The sequence below is a fragment of the Westerdykella ornata genome (genome assembly GCF_010094085.1).
Source record: "Westerdykella ornata strain CBS 379.55 unplaced genomic scaffold EI97scaffold_4, whole genome shotgun sequence".
Taxonomy (NCBI): domain Eukaryota; kingdom Fungi; phylum Ascomycota; class Dothideomycetes; order Pleosporales; family Sporormiaceae; genus Westerdykella; species Westerdykella ornata.
In genome coordinates this window covers 733946-756621 of record NW_022986854.1, presented here as the reverse complement: position 1 = coordinate 756621, position 22676 = coordinate 733946, and the positions used below count along the sequence as shown (strand labels likewise).

The window sequence follows — 22676 nt, the reverse complement described above, 5'->3', positions numbered from 1 at the left end:
AGCATTCGAATACGGTTATTCGGAGAAAACCTGTTGGAGGTATGCAGAACCTCCCGGAAATTTGGAGCACTGGGTTGGGCGATGGCTAACGAAGTAATAGGTGATCGTGCCGATACGGAGAGTCTGCTCAGTTATAGGAGTAGTCTTGATTCGGAGACATTTTGAAGGGGATCATGGAGATGGCGGAGGGTTTAATGAGAGAGAAGGGGTAGGAGAGATTTGTCCAAAAATACTTTGGCCGCTCAGTGGAATTGCGCGGAAATTATCGTGGATCGTTTTCGGCGGTTATGGTGTTCCTGTTTCGCGTCGGATAATGAGAGTGATGTGGTCCGGCGAAGTGTGGTGGTGGTGATGTGGGAAAGCACATAGTGGGTGTAGGGGTATAGTGGCATAGTGGATTAGCGACATAGCGAGATTTTGCGAGGGATGTATCTACGCATCATGATGATGATGATTATGATGGAGTTTATATGATTGGTTTCTTCTTTTCCAACGTCCGGGTTCTCGGTTCATGGGTGCTTGAGTGATTGGGTCATGGGTGGGTGTGGGTCAGAGGGATCCGTGGATGTTTGGGAGATTGTCGTGAGGTGAGGTGAGGAAGGTGCGGGATGGGTTAGGATGGGATAGGAAGGTGCGTGGTGTGGTAGGGCTTTCCAAGGCTGGAAGGGAGAGGGTATTTTTTTTCGACGTTTGGGGGTGGTTTCTACCTTCTACCACCTTCATCACACTTCCGCTTCTGCCGCTTCTGGAATTCATTGCCGCGTCTGCTATTTCTAGTAACGTGGCGCGATATCTGCTAAAGAACGAGGTGAAACGGCTCCTTCTGGAGTTGTTCTGTGTTTGTCTCTATTATCTCGCCTCAGATGGCCAATGGGCCCAAGCCAGTGGCTACATGGCTGAGAAACGTCCCAAACCAGCTTCAGCTCCGTCGTTCCGTACCGCCCGAAACCTACCCTTGGGACCTTGCGACAGCAAAATGTTTTACCGGGAAGACTTGGAGCAACAAGGCTCACGTTCAGCTCTGCATCTCAGGTCTCAATCAGGCAGGTCGTGTCAACTATCTTACAGCCGCGAGGTATTGAGATCTCGTACAGGTCCGCTGTGCGTTTCAAAGCCAATCCACGGTCTAATTAAAGCATCGGCTGAAGCGTCTGTTTTCTGCTCCAAACATGGTACGCGGCAAACATGTTTCTCGAACCCTGTTCTCCTCCGTGAGAAATGCACTCCTGTTTCGTTGCTGGGTGGGATGCGTCGTTTATTGGCTAAGTCCGGTGACTGTGCCGCACTCCTGCAGAACACCGCGAATGAACCGCTGGGGGCCGGCTATGCATGTTTGCTGCCTTGCGGTGTATATCAGCTGGGGGTTTTTCGATTTGGAAAGCAAAAACACGTACAACTACCATCGCCGACGGCTCTCCTAACTGCCCCCAGAAACTATGGCGAAAACCATGGTGGCAAAGGCAAGTATTCCTGCAATCAACGCCCATCTGACTGTGCTAAACTACCGTTATAGCGTTCGAAGCCAGAAGATCGCTCGTCGTCTCGACGTTCCACAAAGTCGAATCGAACGCCTACCGCTTCGACGAGCTCCACTTCTAATGTTTTCGCTTTCACGCCATCGTCCGCAACTTTCAGCTTTGCAGAGCAGCGCGCATCCCACCCTTTTTTCAATTCCGGGGCTCAGACCGCGTCAGACGGGACGACTCCTGTCACATCGGGAACACCTCGCTTCACACCGTCGTCGACGCGTGCATCCAGCTCACCTTTCATTTTCGGGGCCCAGCCCGCGTCCAATGGAACGCCTCCTGTCACGTCGGGAACACCAAGCTCTACGCCGTCGCCAACGCCATTCATGTTCGGTGAAGAACGTAGATCTACACCAATATTTGAGGGCCTGTTCAGATCTGATCGGCTGTCGCCAGCTCCGAGTGGCACTGCATCAGGAACACCTCGCTTCACACCGTCGTCAACACCGTCTTACACGTTTAGTAACGATCATGATCCCGATAGGCCATTACCCTCAGTAGAGAAAATGCTCTCATCGACAAGCGATCGCCATAGCACTCCGAGCACAATCTTGAATACACCATTGGCTTCACCGGACGCGGATTCGATTTGGCCAGCCTCGGATCAGGACTCTGTTCTACAACAGATTGGTGGCCTTCATCACTTGAGGCTCACGTCGGTACCAATAACGGATACCTCATCCTCGCAGCGAGGTACGCCTACGCCCTCAATCCATGTCACCACGACGCCGCCTACGAATGGATCGAGCCGGGCTCCAGTCGACAGAACAGATAGCCTCGTCCGTGGCGTCACTGCTCTCCACATAGCATCTGATCAAGCAGACCCTCCAGGCGCCTCGGGACCGCGCGACAGCCGCCTCCCATCCCCATCATGCCGTAGCCGCTCCGGATCAGAGGTCAATTGCGATCGCCATCAGGTTGAGAATGAAGACCCGCCACAGGGCTTGCTTCACATGCCAGAACCCCAAGAGACCCTTGCCACTGCAACAAAATTGATGACAAGCATGGCCGATCTCCTTTCCCGTTCGAATCTGGATGGAGAAAACGGATCAAGCATCGGACAGCTGTATCAAGCGGCCATAAACCTAAGTAAATCCCAGCTACCATCGGCACGGATTGTGGGGCTTGTTGGCGATTCAGGTGTAGGCAAGAGCAGTTTAATCAATTCCTTGCTTGACAGGGAGAAGTTGGCCAGCACGGTAAGCGATTGGTATGCCATCATCAGCACCTCCTAGCTAACCTCAAGATGAGTAGAGCAGCAGCGGCAGTGCATGTACATGTGTCGTTACGGAATATCACTTCCACGATAAAGACGGTTTCAAAATTCAGGTCGACTACTTCCCATTGGCTGAGCTGAAGAAGCAATTCGAGGAACTACTGAGAGCTTACCGGGATTGCCCATCACTCCAGAATGAGTCAACCCGTACAGACGAGGACCATCGAGACGAAAATGATGGAAAACTTTTGCAACAAAAAGCGGATCTTGCCAGAGCAATATTCCAAGCGAGCTTCAAGGAGAAGGAGATGCTGGAACAAATGCCGATCGTTCTTTCTGGTATGCGCTTTGAGGATGCTGTAGCGACGATGGCCAAGTGGGCAGAACAGCTGGTTGATCGACAGAACTGTGAGGAATCGTTCAGCAACGTTGAAGACTGCGCTTCGCGGCTAAAACAACTAACATCTGAATCGGCTGCCTCCTCGCCTAATGAAGCGTCTCGAACTTGCTGGCCCTTCATCCGGAAGCTGCGAGTGTACCTGAAGGCTGCTATTCTGAGCAAAGGACTCATCATCGCCGATCTTCCTGGACTCCGGGATCTCAACTCTGCTCGCAGGGCTATAACCGAGAGATATGTCCGACAATGCGACCAGATCTTCGTTGTCGCTGAGTTTAAGCGAGCCATCACAGATCAAAGCATTGGAGAGATTGTCAAACTCGTCGGCCGTGCTGGAGTCTCCAAGGTCGATATCATTTGCACGGCGTCTGAACTAGAAAAGGCCCAACTCACGAACGCAGCCGACGAGTTTACGGCTGAAAAAGGGACGATCCAGGATATGAAAACGGAAATAGAAGCTCACAAGGAGGAGATTACCTCTCTCTCAGAAGAAATTGATAAATATGAGCAAGACCTTGGAAACCTTGACCAGGAGCAACAGAAACACTATTCACAACTACGTCGGGAGCGTTCCAGGGTCAAGGAATCCAAAGAAGACAAGAAGTTTAAGTTACGTCGCTATATCATGCAATTGCGAAACGACAAAGTGTCCGTCGGCTTACAAAAGCAATATCGGAACCATTCGACTGCCAAACCACTGAAGGTATTCTGCGTTAGCAACACAATGTACTGGGAGAACCGTGAGAAACCTGCTAAGGCCGCCTTACCGTACCTCGAGTTGAGTGGTATCTTGGGGCTACGACGCTATTGCATTGAAATCGTTGCGAAGAGCCGTCTTCATGCAGCCAGAGAATTCATCACGGACGCTATACCTGCATTCCTTGGTTCTGTTGAGCTTTGGGTGAAGGCTGGATGCGGCAATGCAAGTGTGGACGGGAAACAACGGATCCTGGACGCTGTGCGTGTCATTCAGCGAAAACTAGATGCGGTAAGCAGTTTGCAGTCTCATTCAACGCATTTCCAATCAATCTGGGGACTACGGATGTGAGTCATCATAGTAGCCTGACTCAAAGTGATCGGCCGCATCTATCCTGTCCACCGGTTTTGGCCAGGTGTGAAGGGCGAGCACCATCCTCATCATATAGCACTACTAATTCAGGGTTCTAGTTGACGTCTCCACTCTCTAAACTCAGAAGCCTGGGGCTCACATTAGCCGATCTGTTCGACGAACAAATCTACCGTCGCATGCGTACGTCCAACCTTGACAGAACCGACTTCGATACTTACTCTCCCCAGGAGAATCTGAACAAGAATGGGCCGACGCTGCCGAAGACGCAAGCGCAGAGTGGAATGGTGTATGTTCATCCACTTCAGGCCGAAGACGTATTCGCTGACTATTTTGCAGTGGCATTGGGCAGCGTACAGCGCCTTCTGCGGCCACCGTGGAAACTATTATACGGCATCCGTGGGGAGGCACAGCTGGAACGGAGAAGCAATGAAATCCATGAAGGATGATATGTCCACTGATTGGGATAATTTCAAGTCGAACGTAGAAGCACAGGTCAAAGCGATCGAAAAGGCAGTCGCTGAAGCTTTTGACAACTCCTTTAAGATTGCACGCGATGCAGCAGACTCATTGTCTGCGATGGAAACCTTCGCTGATACACTGCGGCATCGAAAATTCCTTATACGCCACGGCATCAAGCGAGCATATGAGAAGGAGTTCCAAGAGGAGCTTTCCTCTTTGGACACCGATGCCTTCTCGCCTTGCGAAACGGCATTTATAGGCCAGCTCATGGAAGATACCTATCACAAAGCAGCCCTGGAATCCGGTAAGCCCGCTCCCTTCGCCCAGTATTATCATTTGCTTCTAACACCTTTGGCTAGGTAAGGGAAGCCACCAACGCCGCAAGAGCCTGATTACAGGCAGATTCGGCGATATGTCCCTCTTCGTACAACACCGGCTTCTCTGCGAGGAAACGTTTACGCGCATCGCGCAGGATTTCCAGGACAAGTTGATTCAGATTGTAGACGAGCAGGTTGGGTCTGTTAAGGCGGATTTGAAGATGCTAAGCGATGAGAATGCGATCGCGGAGAGTGAGAAGGATCCAGAGTTTAGGGAGAGGGTAGAGGCGGCGTTGGAGCGTGTCAGGAAGAAGGTGGGAGGCCTCGCACGGAAGTTTGAAAATGTTCCATGAGTAGTTTCAGTAGGGAGTCTTGGAGTAACTTGAGAAAGAGGTAGGGATAGGGTACGGTGTAGTACTATGGATCTTTTACGAACAGCGGAGTAGCGACTTTTGTCGTGTTTCTAGATTAAGGTCTTTTGCTGCAGGCGTGAAGGTAACAAAACGAAGTAATCTTTAAGAAAGGGAGGTTCTGCAGAGGTGAAAGTCGCTATATGATAATATAGCCCTGCTATAAGGTTAGTCGGCATCAAGCTAAGGAATCCGTTGTGTCTCGTAGCACGGTGTTTCCCGCAGGACATTAAGGATGGACATCAATGTTACGAGGATTATACTCTGATAACATCATGGGCAGAGAGCTAGCATGTCTATGCAGTGGAATTATTGCCGTACCGGGAGAACATTATTGTACCATCGTAGCTGCGTTTCTATAATATTTAAAACGGCACTAGAAACTCCAGATAGACCTGTACATGCTTAACGGTAATAATATATTGGTATCCGACATGCGAGAGTGAAAATTACTCTGTAGACATCACCATTAGCTGAGTGCAGTTGACGCACAACGCCCAGGGGATCGCCGTAATTAGGTACGAAAAGGTGACGTATCGGTGACTCCAATAGTGTACCACAATACCAAATTCGCAACCAGAGGAACAAAGCCACCAAGCCAGTGCAATTGGGCGGTGGATAGCGGACTTTGCGCCGGTGCGCGTCATAGTTGGCTTAAGGTTCCGTCATATCTACGTACATTGGAGTTCGCCAATGGAAGTCGCGCCTCCCTTATAACAAACCACCGCAACTAACTTCCTCGTGAACAAGTCTCTACATCTCTCACAAATATAAGGGGCACTAAGAAACCCTCAATTAACGCTAGCGCTCCTCCTACTCCTCAATTGAATCCACCGAGTATCATCCACAATGTCTCACCAGCGCGACATCAAGCGCGACGCCGCCCTCGAAGGCATCAACGATACCCCCGAGGACATCACCAACCGCGCCAAAGGCTACAAGGCGAACCTGAGCAATCCGAGTAGGCATATTCATATTCCCCCCTGCGGCCTCTTTCAGGTCAGACAGCTAACGCCGCGTTCCGCAGATACCAGCGAGGAATCGAAACAGCACTCGCGCCAGGCCCTCGAGTCACTCGGAGGCGAGGAGGCTTTCTACGGGAAGAAGGAGGTCGAGAAGGATCCTACTAGGGTTGCAGCGGGGCTGAAATCGTGAGTGCGGTTTTCCAGGATCTTGTCATCGAGCGTTTGCAGCTGACGGTTGGATTTGCGTATACAGAACGATTAATCAGTCCAAGCCGGAAGTGAGCGATGAGGCGCGTCAATCGGCGCAGGAGCGGTTGGATAAGATGTAGATGTGCATCTGAGTGGCGGACATTCGTTTCGAGGGCGTTGGGTGGAATGAATGGCTTCGATACCTTTTAGGTTAAGGTGCCCTCGCTTTGGGCCATATGCATAATGCCTATCTTTCATGTTCATCCGCTCTCAGAGTTGGCAATGTGATGTTTAGCATCTTGTTTTACATTGTGAAATGCAGAACTCTCCATAATGGGGGGTGTTATCTAAGTCTTGTAGTCGATCGTGCCTTGATATATTAGTAGCTTGTAATACCAGTGTCCTACTTTTACACTTCTATTAACCCTTGCGAGTCTCAGCCCTACCGATTCCCGACATAGTGCAATACGGCTGGCCACCCCTATCAACACAAATGATCGTTTCCGAACTCGCAATTTTTGTGAACTCCGTGGCCGGCACCCTGCCTCTCGGCTCCCGTTCTCGACAATTTGACCGTATATGGAACCATGAACTTGACACTACGGAAGATCAAGGCGTTAGCTAAGCACGAATGAACCCATGCACCCTTTACACATGTGTTTATGCGCAAATAAGATGGAGGAGTAGCCAACTCACCAGTCAATATCCGGCGTCCAGCTTATCAAACTCCACCCTCATACCTCCGACATAAACATACCACCTGGACCTACCGTCTATCCTATGCAGGAGATGATGCCGAGGTTTGGGGTAGGACTGCTAACGAGTCCTGGGTTGTGTTCCAGACTGTGTGCAGTTCACTAGATGTCAGGACTTGTATATGTAATAACGAATTCATTCTCTCTCTGTAGGAATATGATACATACTCCTACACTAGACACTCGGCGACGAGGGCGTCAAGCCGATCGCCGCGAGTTCCTTTGCATTGGCGCAATGCGGCGAAAAGGAGGGAGCGGTACGAGTTGATGGCTTTGGGAGGGGTGCGGATGTTTGGGTCTATAAAAAAGAGCTCGGGAGTAATATTGTTCTATATAGTTATGTTATTAATGCAATTATCACAATGGAATGACTGCATCGGTGGTTTAGTGGTAAAATTAGCCGTTGCCATTCGACGTCGGCTAGCCCCGGGTTCGATTCCCGGCCGATGCAATATTTTTATTTTTATTCTTTTTTGTCCCTCTTTCTTTTCCCTTTCTTTTCCCTTCTTTTTCCCTTCTTTTTCCCTTCTTTTTCCCTTCTTTTTCCCTTCTTTTTCCCTTCTTTTTCCCTTCTTTTTCCCTTCTTTTTTTTTCTTTTTTTTTTCCTTTAGGCCTGCGGATCCCGCCGAAACGGCAAGTACAGGTAGACAACGGCTGCATGTCGCAGTATGCGTCGTATCCCAATACTACCGTAGAGACGTTACTGTTTAATATTATTCTTCTGCACCACGGCCGAATCCGAGTCACGGGAAACCGTCTGGATTGCCGTCACAGCTTTTGGTTTCATATCCACGGCCTGACCGGCTGCTGGTAGGCGTAGGGGATACCCAGGGTATCAACCTTCCGCGACTGGAAACGCTACATTGCAAATGCGTGGACAGCCTCTCTCTATGTTACTATTTACTTCGTAGTTCTGTTAAGGAGTCTTCCCGTTGTGGCAAAATTTAGCACACAAATGTACCTCGACCTTTGCGCCTGCATTAGTGTTCTATCAATTCTCGAGCGGCTGTATATCTCGACCGTATTATTGCCGTGCGTAAACCGCCCTAGGAGGGATGCAAACCAGCTGGACATGTAGTTATTTCGACTTTTACAGCAGTGTTACATAGCAGTTGCAAAACAGTCCTTATCTTCCTAGGGTTGCAAGGTCCGCCTCTGCTGTAGGTCCTGCAAGTCTTCCATAAGCCCCTAATTATGTCCTTCTACTCTCTCTGTCTAGTATTAGTGTTACATATCCAAGGGTTTGTCCGTAGACATGCAGATGTCTACATAAGAGGCAGGCATGGTATTAGACGCAAGGAGAAAATATGTGCTCTTATCTCTTATCCCTGTTGAAACAAGAGAGGGAGAAACGAAGTAGAGTTCTATTCCTGTGTACGGACTATCTACTACTTGTCACACCTCCGGCTGTAGGCCCGGGATGGGCACCCGTAATAAACAACACCTGGGAATCAAACAGAGACGGGACACCCTGCCTACCTCTAAAATACGGCAAACAAATGGGGATCTAGGGTGAAGCGTGCGACACCGAGAACGGCGGCTCCAACAACAATCGTGGCGCCTGTCCACATGGATAACGCAGGGTACCCCGAATGCTTTAAAATCTGGCCGCCGATGGGCACTCCAATGAGGGCACTGGCGCAAGCAGCGATCAGTTTACTAGAGGTGGGAGGGTGTGGGAATAGTGGAAAGACATACGTGATGGACAAACAACCCATGAGGAAGCCTACGGCGGCTCCCTGGCTGCGAAGTGGGGCGATTTTACCTGCGCAGGCATTCTGAAGACTCATGACGGCCTAGATGGATGCCCACTAGGTCAACATGGAGTTATTTGGAGGGAGTGGGGGGAGAAAGCATACCCCTGAGGTGAAGCCGTAGGCCAAGCTCCAGACAATCATCCCACCAAGGCTCGTTGCCCGAGTCCAAGTAAATCCGACAATTCCCGATAGCAGGGTGAAGATGATCAACAGGTTGTAGTGACCGTACGTGTCAGCGAAGTGACCAGGGCCCACTCTGCCGAAGAAGGACGAGGCGTTGACGGCCGACAGAAGATAGAAAGCCGTGGAAAGGGATTGGCCCTTGTCAATGGCGTAGGCGGATACGTAGAAGAGGGGGGTAAACAGGCCAAAGTAGATGACGGCCAAGCCGAGACATAGCAAGATGTAAGTGGGCTTCCACAGAAACGACAAGTCCGCCTTCTTGCTTTCGCCATCTGCAGCAGCATCCTCCATCTTCTTCTGCTCCGCCTCCTCAATGGGCTGCTGCTGAGTGACATGGCTTGTAACATGGGCGGTTCCAGATGGAGCTCGGGACGGCTGCTCGAGTGGCTCAACAACGGTTAGGCAGGCAAAAGCCAGTAGCGGACTCATCTTGAAGGCCACGGCCCTCATGGTCCAACCGAAGCTGATGCCATGGTGAACGAGAAGCTGCTGCATCATAATGGGCCAGATGACACCGCCAATGGAGGAACCACCAATGGTCAAGCCGAGAGCCAGTCCACGACGATGCGGCATGTGTCGTGAGACGACTCCCAGCGGCGGACAGCAGACAAGGGACATGCTAAGGCCTAGTAGGAGAGCCTGGGCAAGCATGAGTTGCCAGTACTGGGTGCATAAGGAGGTCATGAACAGGGCCAGCTCCAGGCCAAGACTGCCGACACAGAGCGGGATGTTGGGGCCAATCTTGTCGACGAGAATGCCGCAGAAGGGCGAGCCCATGTACAGCAGGAAGATGGACAGGGAGCCGATCCATGAGATGTCCGAGGCAGAACGGTCAGGGAGGTGGGTGGTGTAATACTCTTGAAAGACGCCGAAGGCATTGAGAAAGCCAACGGTGCAGTAAAGGGCAACTGCGGCCCCTAACACGGCCAACCAGGATCGCAAACTGTTGGTGGGTTAGCGAAGTCAAATAGCGGAAGAGTGGGAGTGGTGGTGTTTAGAATCTTGGAAGTGTGTCGTTGGAATACGCTTACCCGATGCGGTTAGGCTGACTCTCGACAATAGTGGCAGAGGCCATCGCGTACTCGATCAGAGGTGGGGGCAACTGAATTGGTAAAGGAAAGCAGTCGACCGTCTGGAGCTGTTCCCGCAGTGCCAGTTGTCGAGCTGGAGACGTGTTCGCATACTCGCAACCACTGCAAGAGAGATATATATATTATCTAGAAAAGGTGAGGTGCATGTCACGTGGGGCGTCGGATTATCCGCCGGGCGCTCGGATTATCCGCGATTACATACACATGTACCCTTCCCTACAATGGAGAGCTTCTCGCCAGATCCAAGAGGATGAAACGCAAGGTAACGAGCTCGAGCTCGCCCGGCCAAAGTCAATCGCGCCCTCCAGCTTCCCGCCGCCAACCCCAGGTTTCGTGCGACTCTTGCCGGCAGAAGAAGCTGAAGTGTGATCGCAGAGACCCGTGCTCCAGTTGTCGGGCTCGCGGGCTGGACTGCACCGGTCAATTGCAGCCACTTCCTACTCACCAGAGCAATGTTCATGTTGCTCTCGATGCTACCTCCACCAGGACAGATGAATCCATTCTAGGGAGGCTCGCCGCGCTGGAGCAGGCGGTTTTCGGCTCGAGCAAGGTCTCTACTACCTCCATAAACCACTCATCGCCGTCTTTCCTGCATCACGAGCGCCATCGGGCAGCCAAATTCCTCGACTCGGCCTACAACTCTCAGCAGACCATTGCCACGGACAGTGTTGGGCCTTACCTGGATGCGTCTCACATTATTCCCGATACCACTAGTGGGAGCAATCCACAATGGCTCGTTTCCCAGACGGACGCTCTCTCCTTGCTGCACGACTTTTTCGACAACGCGTACCACCTTCTCCCCATTGTCCACATGGCCGTGGCCGAAAAGCTCATCGGCAACTTCTACTCGCAGCTCGCAAGCGGAGGCGATACTGAAGTCAACCTGGCTCACGCTGCTCTTATCCTCAGCATATCCGCTACGAGCGCTTACTTCTGGAATTCCAACGACGCCACAACCTGCCAACATGGCTTCGAGTCGGCCGCGCAGGCCTCTCTCACATGGCGACAATCGGCATTGGACGCGCTCGACAAGTGCCAACGCGCCGGCTCCAGCAGCCTTGAGGAAGCCCAGGCGCGTGCCATCGTCGCCGCCTTGGTCTACAATGCCGAGGGCCAGTCAACGCGATTCCGACTGCTGCACAGTGGCTCCGTGGCCGCATGCCGCGAGATGGGCGTGCATCTGGTCGACAGCCCCGGATTCGTCGACTCGACCACGGACGACCATGCCACCAGGGAGATCAAGCGCCGACTGTGGTGGCATGTGACGGCCACGGACTGGATGCTCGCCCTGAATGGCGGTCCCTTGGATGGCACATACACAATCCACCCACGCCATATGAACGTTGCGAAGCCGCGCAACCTCAACGACGAAGATTTGGCCAAACTGGCCGTCGAGGTGGATGGTTGGGCCCACCCACAGACCGTGCCGACGCAGATGAGCTGCTTCCTTCATCGCATCCGGCTCGCCGAAGTCTGCCGCGCCGTCGTCGATGCGCGCACGCCAGGCCTGCCGGATGTAGAAGACGCAAACTACGACCAGGTGCTGGCACTGGACCTCCTGTTCGAGCGTGCCCTCGCCGAGTTCCCGCCGTTCATGTCCCTCGACGCACCGATGCCGCCAGGGGCCCCACGTTTCTTGCCTCTACAGCGCGCCCTCGTCCACCTGGGCTTCCACTCCCGGCGCGCACGTCTCCACCGGCCATTTCTTCTCTGCAAGGACGACGACGAGGGGTACCGGTACCGTAAATCGCGTGAAATCTGTCTACGATCTGCGCGAATCGTGCTCGACATCTCGACGGGGTGGTTGGAGCAATCACTTGCGGAGCGGCATCACCCACAGCAACACAGCAGCAGCACCCACGGCCCGCCCATACACCGCCTAGGCACCGTCGTCAACCACATGTTCATGGCTTGCGCCGTCTTGGCGCTGGCTGCCAAAGGCTCGTCTGACCCTGAGCGGATGCCCAAGTGCACCCACGCGGGCATGGACGAGATCCACAAGGAACTGAAACGCGCCCGCCATTTGCTCGCCGCGGCTGGCAAGGAGTCAATCGTGGCTCGGGGCCTTGGTCATGGGCTGACGGCTGTGCTCAAGCGATATCGCGTCAAGGGACTGGAGGACCAAGCGGCTGAAGGTTCCCATGGCCGTCTCCCTGAGCGAAACGCTGGCGAGGTCATGGAGCGTGGCAGTAACGTGTCCGACGCATACGGCGTCTACACTGCCGCGGCGGCGTCTCCGGCGGCTCCGGCGCACACCGAAACGGATCCGAATCAGTCTGTCTTCGGGGATGATTGGGGGAACGGTGGCTTTGAGCTGAGTGGACTTTGGGAGGACTTTCTCAACACCATGCCAACAACGGAAGACTGGGACCAGTTGTTCGCGGGACTGGATCAGGTTGGGTAATCACCGAAGGGCTGAGGAGCCCCAACGAGCTTCAAGCAATCTGCAGTAACCTGCCTCCCTGGGCGTTGAGAAACTCTCCGCAGAAATAGGAAGAGTACCTCAATTTTGAGCTAGAAGGGTATAGGGGCTGTCACGGCGTCACGGATGACTGGAGCAAGACAACCGAATTGGATGAAAGTGGGTTACTCTTGCGGAACGGGGGTTGGCCGTCTGAACATGCCCATCCGAATCCATTGCGCCATCCGCTTCTCTCTTCCCGGAAGTGCATGCATGCAAGAGAAGTAAAACAGAGATTCTGCGTGCTCCTCCCTCCACCAGCAAACGGGTGCAAAGAGATGAGGAGTTTCAGTGCCCCGTCCGCAATCCACACATCTCGGTCCCAAGGGCAAACATCCATGGCAGTGCGTAGCTGTTTCGCCGAATAACGCCTATGCCCGGCGGCTACCTTGGACGTCTACCCCATCGTCGATAACATCTCCGAGACCTTGATCCCTTCATCGTTTCGGACGTTGACCATGTGCAATGCCTTTCGGGGACAGAGTTTCGTCCGGCTGCGGAATCCAGATGCTGACTGACGTTGAGCGAGATGATCGGTGGCTGGGTCGGGAATTTGCGAATTGAGGTAGCTCATGGGATATCGGCAGCTTTCACCATCTCGAAGTCGCCAGGGAAGAAGCGCCGTAAAATGGGGGTTGAAGTTGAACTGGGTGGCATGGACCCATTTCGGCGTCTGCGAGTTCGACAAGCGCGTCTCAATGTCGTTGCAGAGTAGTTGTTCGTGGTAGAAGAACTCCACTGCGGGAATCTGGCCCCCGTGGCGCGTTCAACGCCCGTGTGATTCGACCTGGGTAGCAGACCGTTTCGATCATGTTGGGCATATTGGGATCGTGGGATTGGCCCATCCCGCGGTAGACCCCGTCTCTCGTCTACCCCGGGTTGAGTACGAGTTCGTCGTCCAGGAATCCGAGCTCCGCTTCGTGTGGCTTTGAGCAAGCGCAAATCTCCCTCAAAAAGACATCCTCACCGAATTTCACCGGCGTGCAAGGATATGCGAGGGTGAAGTAGACAGCCATGTCTCTCCAGGTTTTGCATACATCCATTGCGACCAGGTGCGGTGCGTGGCTCTACGGCTATGGCGAAGTATTGCTTCCAGTAATTGTGCAATCCCAGTAACGCGTGTGCCTGTTGTGCCTGTATAGCCAGCCACGAGGTTTCTAGACGATGCTCTAGGTCGGACTTTCGCAGAATTCACCCGAAGCAATACGGCGGGTCCATCATAGCCAGCGCATCGACTTTGCAAGCCCGCTGCTCCTTCGATTCTTCCTCCGAGACCGTTGATAGCTAATTAAAGCGACTACTTGATTGCCGTCTTCAGGAACCAGGTTACAGATGCACGGGGCGTGATAGATGATTCCAAGCTCGCCCGTTCAGACAAAACTCGCAACCCACACATCCATAGCCCCAACCCCTTTCCTCCCGCCCTCAATCGCCTGCAAACTCGCCTCACACGCGTCCCTCAACGCAAGAATCACGCCTCGTTCCCTCTCGTCACTTACAACCTCCACGACCTCCCTCCCAAAAGAGTCGGAAAGACAAGCAGACACTTCCCACTGTCCGTCCAGCAACCCCTCCCCAGGCTGCACGCGTGTCTCACTCTTCAACTGCCATCCAGCAGCGAGTGCCAGCTCGGTAAGTCGCTTTGGACTCAGCACTGTGCGCACGTTGGACTCGCTTTTAGATTTATGACACTCGAGTGCTGCTTGGGTGAGCGCCGCTAGGACGTGAGGTTGGGCAGACGGGTGCGTGGCGGATAATGACCACTCGGCGACGAGGAGCCGTTTGCTGTGCTGCTTGAGGGCGCGGAAGGTGTCAAGGATGAGTGATGGGGAGGAAAAGTACCATAGGCAGTGGGCCAGCACTACCGCGTCGAAGGCCTTGGATTCGCTGCTGGCTGGGAGCGAGGAGAGGTAATCTTGGGGCGATTGTTGGACAAAAGTAATCCTGCTACCCAACGGGCCTTGCGAGATGTGATTCTGTGCTTGGCCGAGAGTGTATGGGGCACCTGCAAGCAATAGCATCAGTGTCAGGCTTCCAATGTTTGCTATCCACGGGCACCACAAGGACAGGCAGCAGGGTAAAACAGAAATGCGAGAGCACATACCATAATCCAATTCCGCCGGATCGACTGCTACCACACTTCCCTGCTCGCCCACGGCGGAGGCAAGCACAGTCGTACAGTCTCCCTGCCCGCATCCTAGGTCCAGCACCTTTGAGCCATTGGGGATGTTCCAGTGCTGCACGAGCGCCAGGTGGTGAAGGGTTTGTGAGTGCTGGATGCTGAAGCGGGTGGGGTCGTGTAAGGAGAGACAGGCGATAGAGGCGGCGTCGCCGAGGGGAGTGGACATGGTGTGCTCGATGGGTGTGCGTCAGCTAGATGATAGTTGAGGAGGGTATGAAGGCAAGTATTGAATAGGTTAATTGACGGTTTGGCCGCTTGGTTACCCCATGCTGACAATGATCTACATCCTCTTTTGTGATAGCGTCGACTCGCAGCTTCGAAACCCTGCCAATGGGGCTACAATACGGAATGGGTTCTACGGGATGAATCCTACGGGCGGGGTGAATCCTACTTGAACAGTAACACCGATAGAAACCGGCATAGCCGCCCACTCCGGCTCATTCCCTCCTCCTCACCAACTCAAACCCAACCCTTGGCGCCATATCAATCTGCATATAGCTCACATGACACGCCACGCGCTGGCATCTCAGCTCCACCACCAGATTGTCCGCCTCGCTGGGACAGGCAAACTCGACTGTTGTGCTATTCGGCTTGGCCGTGAGATCTAGCACACCGAGCAGCTCTCCGCGTACGGGAAGGCTCGAGTATGACAAAGTATCATAGTCGAGCTCTTTTAGACTGCGGGAAGATACGGTGGCGGACGTGACCGACGGTGCGATAAGCTGCCAGACTTCGATTTCCGTTACATCTCCCTTGGTTGTGACGTCCTTTGCACGCGCAGACAGCTCGGGAGATGGCCGCCAGGAGAGTGCGCAGGCGTTGGCGCCAGTAGAAGGGATAGGAAAACGCATAATTGTCGAATCCTGCTCTTACACTTCAGCAGCTGCAAACATAAGGTGAAGGCGTAAAAGTCACGGAGTACGCACCTCGACTGTAATATACACCTGCACTCCATGACCCCACACGGCACTCTTCAGTTTCCGGCTGACCCGCACAATTCTATCCGGCCAAGAGTGGCGATAGACCTGGGGAGCAGGCATCATTTCTGCTGCCCTCTCCAGTCCTAGGCTAGCGTTGCCATAAGGGAGAGCTTCGAGCTCCGAGTCGGAGAAGGGGTACGCGCGGTACTTGGACAGTGTTGCGGGAAGGAGAGCAACATTCACTGTTGACAAAATCGCTAGGGCGAACGAGAGATAGATGATGAGCTTGGGCAGCTGGGACGGCTTGGATGGTGTGTCGACGGGGATGTTGTCTGAGGCTTGTAGCAAAGGGGCAGAGTGGTCGTCGTGGTCGTCCGAGGAGGAAGAACGCTTCTCAGTTGCTATGGAGCCCTCGCCATCGTCGTGTGGCGCAAGGGGCGCGTATTTGGGCGAGCTGGAGGTTGCTTTGGAGGAGAACATAAAGAGATGCCGTCAAAGACCGGAGAGAGCGAGGACTGAGGGCGGGCAGTGAGGAAAGGCATCGCAAAAGCAGTGACGCCTCTTAGCCATTGCCGCCCGCACGCATCCGCCAGAGAGAGTAACAGAGTAGGAGTCAATCGATAGGGTACCTCGGCCCTTGTCAGCAGTGCATATTCCCTGGACGATTATCCTAGGGTACGCAATGTGCCTGTGCTGCAGCAGACCCCTGCGCCATTCCCGCATCGCTTGATCCTCGCATCGCTTGATTCTCGCACACGGAAAACCTGACCAGGGCCTCCCTTGACGGGTCTATCCCTGTATACCGGTATGCTTGTTTCAACGTCGGGCATCGGCCTGCAAACCCTAGGATGCGACCTACCAAGTAGACAACCAGGTAGATATGCATAGCATCCACGCGGTTCCAACGTCATTCACCTCGGCGGCATGAATAGTGAAGAAAGAGCAGGGGCCGATATTAATCCTAACATGGTGTCTTTTCTCTTACCCAGGGTATCAACCAAAATCGCCGATCAGCCGTTTTGGGAACACTGGCACGCGGCATTCAACCACTTGAGCATACTTCATGTTCCACTCTTTCTCCCAAGGGTCCGCACCGTGCCGCGTTTGACCTCTGGCAACCATGGCATACCTCCTCACCCTCACCGCAATAACCTTTTTCCTTGCCCTCAGCATCAACCTCACATCCGCCGCGCACGCGGGCTTCCACGTCCAGTATCCATGGGCAACCCGCGGTGCAAATCCCAAGACCCGACCAGAGATAGAGCGGTACAACCCTTTCTGCGGTACATGTTTCCCCTCTTCAGTCCCGCAATAAGCAACCTAGACTGATAGAGAGAAGGTGAGATAGTCCACAACCCCGGAAAATACGCCCGCCGGTCCCGCACTTTCCTCTCATTCTCCGGCCATCCCGGAGACATTGTAACCGCCCTGTATACCCGACAGAGAGTGCCGAGAAAGAAAGACGACTTCCCCTTGATCATACTGCAAGATGTGCCCATCCAGCCTTCGGGGCAGCTCTGTCTGAACGTCACGATTCCATTTGAGACCGAGGAAAACGAGATGGGAGTCATGTACTTCGAGGCGAGGGATCCGAGCACGGGCAATGTCCAACACCATGTCAGTTACTTGCTCTGCCTTGGAAATAGCTAGAGCATATGCTGATGCTAGAAATAGTGCGTAGATGTCAAGATGGTTGACATGGAGGCTTTGCCGGAGGAGCATCCGGCTATGTGTGCGGCCAACAATGAGACGCTTATACCGATGCCGGACGAGTATCTGTAGATACAGGATTTTGGGCGCCGGTTGAAGTGTTGGTACAACTTCTTTGGTGCTTAAATAGCAATTCGAGAGGACAGTATATTTAAGAAAGATTACTTGAGATGTACAGCCGACTACCCTGCTGCGCGCATGAATGGTAATATTAGTCCCCGGAGTCATTTATTGTATATTTTAAAATACATTCAATTAAACCCACAGGGGAGCGATGCTCTGACAGGTCATCTTCCTCCTCATTCAGCTCATCATTGCCGTCCTTACAGTGAAATGCACCTGGGATACCGAGCAAGGAAGAATCCCGACCTGTAGTTAAAATGAGAGCATCACGAACATGAGGAGATGAGCAGCTAAATGGAGGGAAGTGATTGATTGAAGTGATAGCCTCGCAGAAAGTACAGACCTCCCAGCTTAAAGTAGAGAGGTTAGAGGCTACGTGAACCCAACCCTCCTGCCAAAATCAGTCGCTGCCAATAAACGCTCTCCCACTCCGCCGGTCTCGTCAAAAATCCCAGTGGGACGAGCAGTGAGTTGGACACTACCCAAGAGAGTACCCGTCTTAGCAGCCAGGGATCCAAAAGTGAGTGAAACAAGAGTTGGGCATGTCTTCCAATGGTGTGTTACGGCCGTCGCCCGTGAGACACACGTTGTAGATGTTTGTGACGCTTGCTCCTGGGAGACTTCAATCACACGCAGCCGAGCGGTAGCCGGGCCGCTTCTCGTTGTTGTCCCCTCCGACTTAATGGGTAGTCACGTCGTCGGCCTCGTTATAATAGACGTGGCGCTTCTCGTTTGCGACCTCGTCTTCGTCCAAGGCGTAGACGTGGCGCTTCTCGTGCGCAATCTCATCATCGTCCAAGGCGTAGACGTGGCGCTTCTCGTTGGCGACCTCGTCCTCATCCAAAGCGTAGACATGGCGCTTCTCATTTGCGACCTTGTCCTCATCCAAGGCGTAGACATGGCGCTTTTCGTGTGCGACCTCGTCATCGTCCAAGGCGTAGACATGGCGCTTTTCGTGTGCGACCTCGTCATCGTCCAAGGCGTAGACATGACGCTTCTCGTGGGCGACCTCGTCGTCGTCCAAAGCATAGACGTGACGCTTCTCGTGGGCGACCTCGTCGTCGTCCAAAGCATAGACGTGACGCTTCTCGTGTGCAGTCTCGTCCTCATCCAAGGCGTAGACGTGGCGCTTCTCGTGCGCAATCTCGTCATCATCCAAGGCGTAGACGTGGCGGCGATTGACATTATCGGCGCGGCGAGCCAAGCCGGCGACAGGAACTGCTGCGGCCTGAACAGGAAGAATATTCAGGCCGAGGCTGGCAAGCGTGAGAAGGGCGACGGTGAATTGCATGATTGAAGTTTGAAATATTGGGAGTGAATGGATGCTCTGGACGGGACTGGTGAAGAGCTGGCTCCTTGCCCTTATTACATAGGTATTTATGCGTTCACGATCTGAAGAGGAACCGGAGAAATATCCGTAGGGAGCGATCTTTGTCCGCTTTGGCATCTAGACGCAAAGCAGCGCCCGTTGTACCCCTCAGCTGTTCGGCAACTTTCCTACTTCGACTCATGTCTGCATGGTGAGCTTGTCTAGTTGGAATATCACCGTCAATGTCCGCTCCCAAGGATAGCCGTATGTTATGTTAGCGCTCTCCCGTGGTTGCCTTTGACGTGATTGCACTGCAGTGAAGTGAGACGCAAGGGTTTAGACCTAATGCACCCAGGGCTTGTTCCTTGTTAGTCCAACAGTTGCAATATACTCAGTGCTGCAAATATTATATTGCTTTGCCAATAGGAAAGTACGGACTGGTTGATTTGTATGGATTCGTCTTTTACCATTGAGGTTGCAGGTGGGTAAGTGAAATCAACTTCTCTATGAACCTAGAGGCCTGACCTATCAGTAGAAAATCCGATACCCATAATAATACGGAGTAGACTGTCAAGTATATGTGAGTACATGATTACGATGAAGGAGCTCACCCTTGGTATAACTGCAGACCTTGTGCAGTCGCATTTACAGGGTACTGGATTTCTCCTTGCTATACCGACCCTTTCACTACGGCCCCACCTCGGTGTGATGGTCCTGCCAGTAGGTGTAGAGCCGAGTATGCCTGGTAATTTCTAGATATTGACCTTCCGAATTGGTTTTACCACTCCGGCAAGTTCCAGTACTTCGCACGTGCGTAGTTAGTATGCTGAGACGGTTGGGTACTTCTTCACAGTGGCAAACATTATACGACGGTTCCGCCCGTGCCAATTCCTCATCTTTCTCAACTCAGTTCGGTGCGCACAGGGTCCTTGAAAAAGCCCAGCGAACCAAAACCAGAAGTCTAATGCGAATAAGACTGTGGAATTGCTTCGGAACCCGATTAGGATGCGAACTACACTACCTGGTTTAGTCCTGGATATTCAAGGCAACGCCCAATTGGATGGTTCGACTTTCAACCGTTATACTCGGTGTCACTTCAGATACACGTCATCTAGGATCGAGATCCGCTGATCTGACTCCAACCTTTGCCGTGTCTGAGTCCCCGGTCGTGAAGGCATTAACGTGCAGAGAAGATGTAAACTTCAAGATGATCATGGATCTGTGTCTTCCATTCACCTTCCATTTCAAACTTGAAGCAGTTGAGCTGGAATCCTTCGATGCAATGTGCGTATCGCTTCATCGTGAGATTGGTGGGACTCTTAGGGCCGCGTCAGTACAAGTACTGTGGTATCCGGCCGAAGTAGTGTAGCTGGTCCGGGCACGACAGGGGGTGTTTAGCTCATGTATTCAAATGACACTTTTCCACATCTGTCTATTGTTACATACAAACTTCAGTACTTCGTGTGACCTCCTTCTGCCTCAATCACAGCTTGGCAACAAGCTGGCATACTATTAATGAGCTCTCGAAGCACTTCCACTATGATTGACTCCCATGCCTCCTGAACCACCGTACGCAGTTGATCATACATAAATTGCCTCCCTCCCTCTTGCTCAGGGTAGAATTGCTCTATATAGTCCTTCATCTTGTTCCACACAGCCTCAATCGGATTTAGGTCAGGAGAGAATGCTGGCCAGAAGATTGGGTGGATACTCCTTGATGAGAGCTCCTCCATTATATATGCAGCTGAATGCCCAGGTGCCCTATCTTGCATGAACTTAAGGTGAGGATTCAGGCATAGCCAGCCATCAATAAGAGGCACAATTCGATCATAGTAGCTCTCTTTGTTGATCGACTTCTATTCTTTCTCCCAGAAGAGATGAGGGCCTTTTGACATGCCTGAGAAGCATGCCCAAAACATCCATTCATGCTTCTTATGAATTTTATCCACCAAGCACATATCATCAAGCTCCTCTTCTAGCTTTCTTGTAACCCATTGTTTTCGATGCTGCCCACCAGTTATCCAGGTCTCATCGCTCCATAAGATCCTCCATCACTCCCACGGCTGCCAGTTGATGTGAGCTTGTGCCCACTCAAGATGAATCTGCCAATTAGCTTCAGTAAGGGGTGGCTTAGCTCGAGCTATGCAGTGTCTGTACCCTCTTCTTCTGTCAGATTTGATGGTATCTGAAGATGTCACGGTGACAGAAAGATTGAATGAGGATGGGTTGACTGATTGTATTCAGGTGTGTACTTGTGTGGGTGAGGCTGGGGCCTGACACCGGTTTTGATGTTCCTTCTCTGGGCACCAAGGCTGTGCAGAACACTAGCCACTGCAAAATCACTAGCCACATATCCTCAGACAGTACCGGTACAGACAGTTTCTCCCAGTCCTCCTCTTCAGTCATCCCAGATGGGATGTCCATAAACTGGCTTACCATCTGACATCTTCGTAGAGCACTCCTGATTGTGTATTCACCAATGTCCCAGTGCTCAAAGGGGCCCTGAACAAGTTGGAAATAGCTCATTTGTCAGGTATTGCGGGACGATCAGATGTACACCTCAAGCTCATCAACTTGGGCATCAGTAAGACGAGGCAGATGACCGGAGCACTTTTTAGGCATGACAAAGTTCTTGGTTACTGCATAACCAACTTGTCGTTTAGTGCAATTAAGCTGGTTCACAATAAACATGTAGCTATGGCCTGCTTGATGTAGGGTGTGGGCCTCAACAATCTCATCGTGAGTGAGGTATCGGTGGTGGTGGTGAGGAGGCGTAGATAGGGCTTCAGGTATCGTGTTGATGGTAGGTAGATGCACGATGTGACAGAGGTATGTGGAGTTCTATACAAGATAGGGGCACTACTCGTATTTTTGTCTGTAATAACATTTGATTACATGGTCCGAGTACCCTTGTCGTGCACGGACCAGCTACACTACTTCGGCCGGATACCACAGTACGTCACAGCAAAAAGTACTGTGGTATCCAGCCGAAGTAGTGTACCTCGTCCGCGCACGACAGGGGGTGCTCAGCCATGTAATTAAATGTTATTCAGACAAAAATACAAGTTGTACCCCTAATCTTGTATAGAACTCTGTGTAGCTCTGTCACGTTGTGCATTATACCCATCACCTACCATCAACACAATGCCTGAAGCCCTATCTACTGAAGCCCCATCTACGCCTCCTCACCACCGATACCTCTCTCGTGATGAGATTATTGAGGCCCACGCCCTGCATCGAGCAGGCCACAGCTACATGTTTATTGCAAACCAGCTTAATTGTACAAGAAGACAAGTTGGTTATGCAATAACTAGGAGCTCTGTTACACCTAAAAAGTGCTCTGATCATCCACCCCGTCTTACTAATACCCAAGTCGATGAGCTTGAGGCATATATCCGATCGTCCCATAACACCCGACAGATGAGTTATCTCCAACTTGCTCAGGGCCCTTTTGAGCACTAGGGTGTTGGTGAATACACAATCAGGAGTGCTCTACGAAGAAGAGGGTATACATGCTGCGTAGCTCGAGCTAAGCCAGCTCTTACTGAGGCTAATCAGCAGATTCGTCTTAAGTGGGCACAAGCTCATGTGTCAGATTTGATGATATCTGAAGATGTCACGGTGACAGAAAGATTGA

The 22676-nt window shown here is 52.4% G+C and overlaps 9 protein-coding genes and 1 non-coding gene across 10 annotated transcripts; 6 read left to right on the top strand and 4 right to left on the bottom strand.

Annotated features, from left to right (window-relative positions):
• Positions 1-2032: 2032 nt before the first annotated feature.
• Positions 2033-5337, top strand: EI97DRAFT_372095 (uncharacterized protein; the record flags this gene model as incomplete). The annotated part of the gene is made up of 6 exons (XM_033795330.1): positions 2033-2725; positions 2781-4127; positions 4307-4388; positions 4439-4494; positions 4545-4971; positions 5027-5337. The coding sequence occupies 6 exons, from the start codon at positions 2033-2035 to the stop codon at positions 5335-5337; spliced, it is 2916 nt and encodes a 971-aa protein (XP_033656415.1).
• A 621-nt stretch (positions 5338-5958) lies between these two features.
• On the top strand, positions 5959-6733 carry EI97DRAFT_393659 (uncharacterized protein). The gene is made up of 3 exons (XM_033796287.1): positions 5959-6355; positions 6422-6545; positions 6613-6733. Exons 1-3 carry the CDS (start codon positions 6244-6246, stop codon positions 6686-6688), a joined length of 312 nt encoding a protein of 103 aa, XP_033656414.1. The 5' UTR covers positions 5959-6243; the 3' UTR covers positions 6689-6733.
• A 943-nt stretch (positions 6734-7676) lies between these two features.
• On the top strand, positions 7677-7754 carry EI97DRAFT_t29. The gene has a single exon. It is a non-coding gene; the product is annotated as a tRNA-Gly (tRNA).
• Positions 7755-8649: 895 nt separating this feature from the next.
• EI97DRAFT_431123 (MFS general substrate transporter) lies at positions 8650-10212 on the bottom strand. The gene is made up of 3 exons (XM_033797855.1): positions 9163-10212; positions 9002-9099; positions 8650-8938 (listed from the first exon to the last, which is right to left on the bottom strand). The coding sequence occupies exons 1-3, from the start codon at positions 10018-10020 to the stop codon at positions 8785-8787; spliced, it is 1110 nt and encodes a 369-aa protein (XP_033656413.1). The 5' UTR covers positions 10021-10212; the 3' UTR covers positions 8650-8784.
• Positions 10213-10644: 432 nt separating this feature from the next.
• EI97DRAFT_363207 (uncharacterized protein) lies at positions 10645-12447 on the top strand (the record flags this gene model as incomplete). The annotated part of the gene is made up of 1 exon (XM_033794981.1): positions 10645-12447. A coding segment is annotated over one exon (1803 nt), but the record flags the coding sequence as incomplete, so codon positions are not given.
• Positions 12448-14165: 1718 nt separating this feature from the next.
• On the bottom strand, positions 14166-15143 carry EI97DRAFT_456306 (S-adenosyl-L-methionine-dependent methyltransferase; the record flags this gene model as incomplete). The annotated part of the gene is made up of 2 exons (XM_033800714.1): positions 14166-14800; positions 14900-15143. The coding sequence occupies 2 exons, from the start codon at positions 15141-15143 to the stop codon at positions 14166-14168; spliced, it is 879 nt and encodes a 292-aa protein (XP_033656411.1).
• Positions 15144-15414: 271 nt separating this feature from the next.
• On the bottom strand, positions 15415-16377 carry EI97DRAFT_371916 (uncharacterized protein; the record flags this gene model as incomplete). Its single annotated transcript, XM_033795319.1, has 2 exons — positions 15415-15840; positions 15904-16377. 2 exons carry the CDS (start codon positions 16375-16377, stop codon positions 15415-15417), a joined length of 900 nt encoding a protein of 299 aa, XP_033656410.1.
• A 376-nt stretch (positions 16378-16753) lies between these two features.
• Positions 16754-17829, top strand: EI97DRAFT_431118 (uncharacterized protein). Its single transcript, XM_033797854.1, has 3 exons — positions 16754-17180; positions 17237-17514; positions 17572-17829. Exons 1-3 carry the CDS (start codon positions 17018-17020, stop codon positions 17677-17679), a joined length of 549 nt encoding a protein of 182 aa, XP_033656409.1. The 5' UTR covers positions 16754-17017; the 3' UTR covers positions 17680-17829.
• A 724-nt stretch (positions 17830-18553) lies between these two features.
• EI97DRAFT_353867 (uncharacterized protein) lies at positions 18554-19021 on the bottom strand (the record flags this gene model as incomplete). The annotated part of the gene is made up of 1 exon (XM_033794875.1): positions 18554-19021. A coding segment is annotated over one exon (468 nt), but the record flags the coding sequence as incomplete, so codon positions are not given.
• A 3162-nt stretch (positions 19022-22183) lies between these two features.
• Positions 22184-22501, top strand: EI97DRAFT_372284 (uncharacterized protein; the record flags this gene model as incomplete). Its single annotated transcript, XM_033795339.1, has 1 exon — positions 22184-22501. The coding sequence occupies one exon, from the start codon at positions 22184-22186 to the stop codon at positions 22499-22501; it is 318 nt and encodes a 105-aa protein (XP_033656407.1).
• Between the last annotated feature and the right edge of the window lie 175 nt (positions 22502-22676).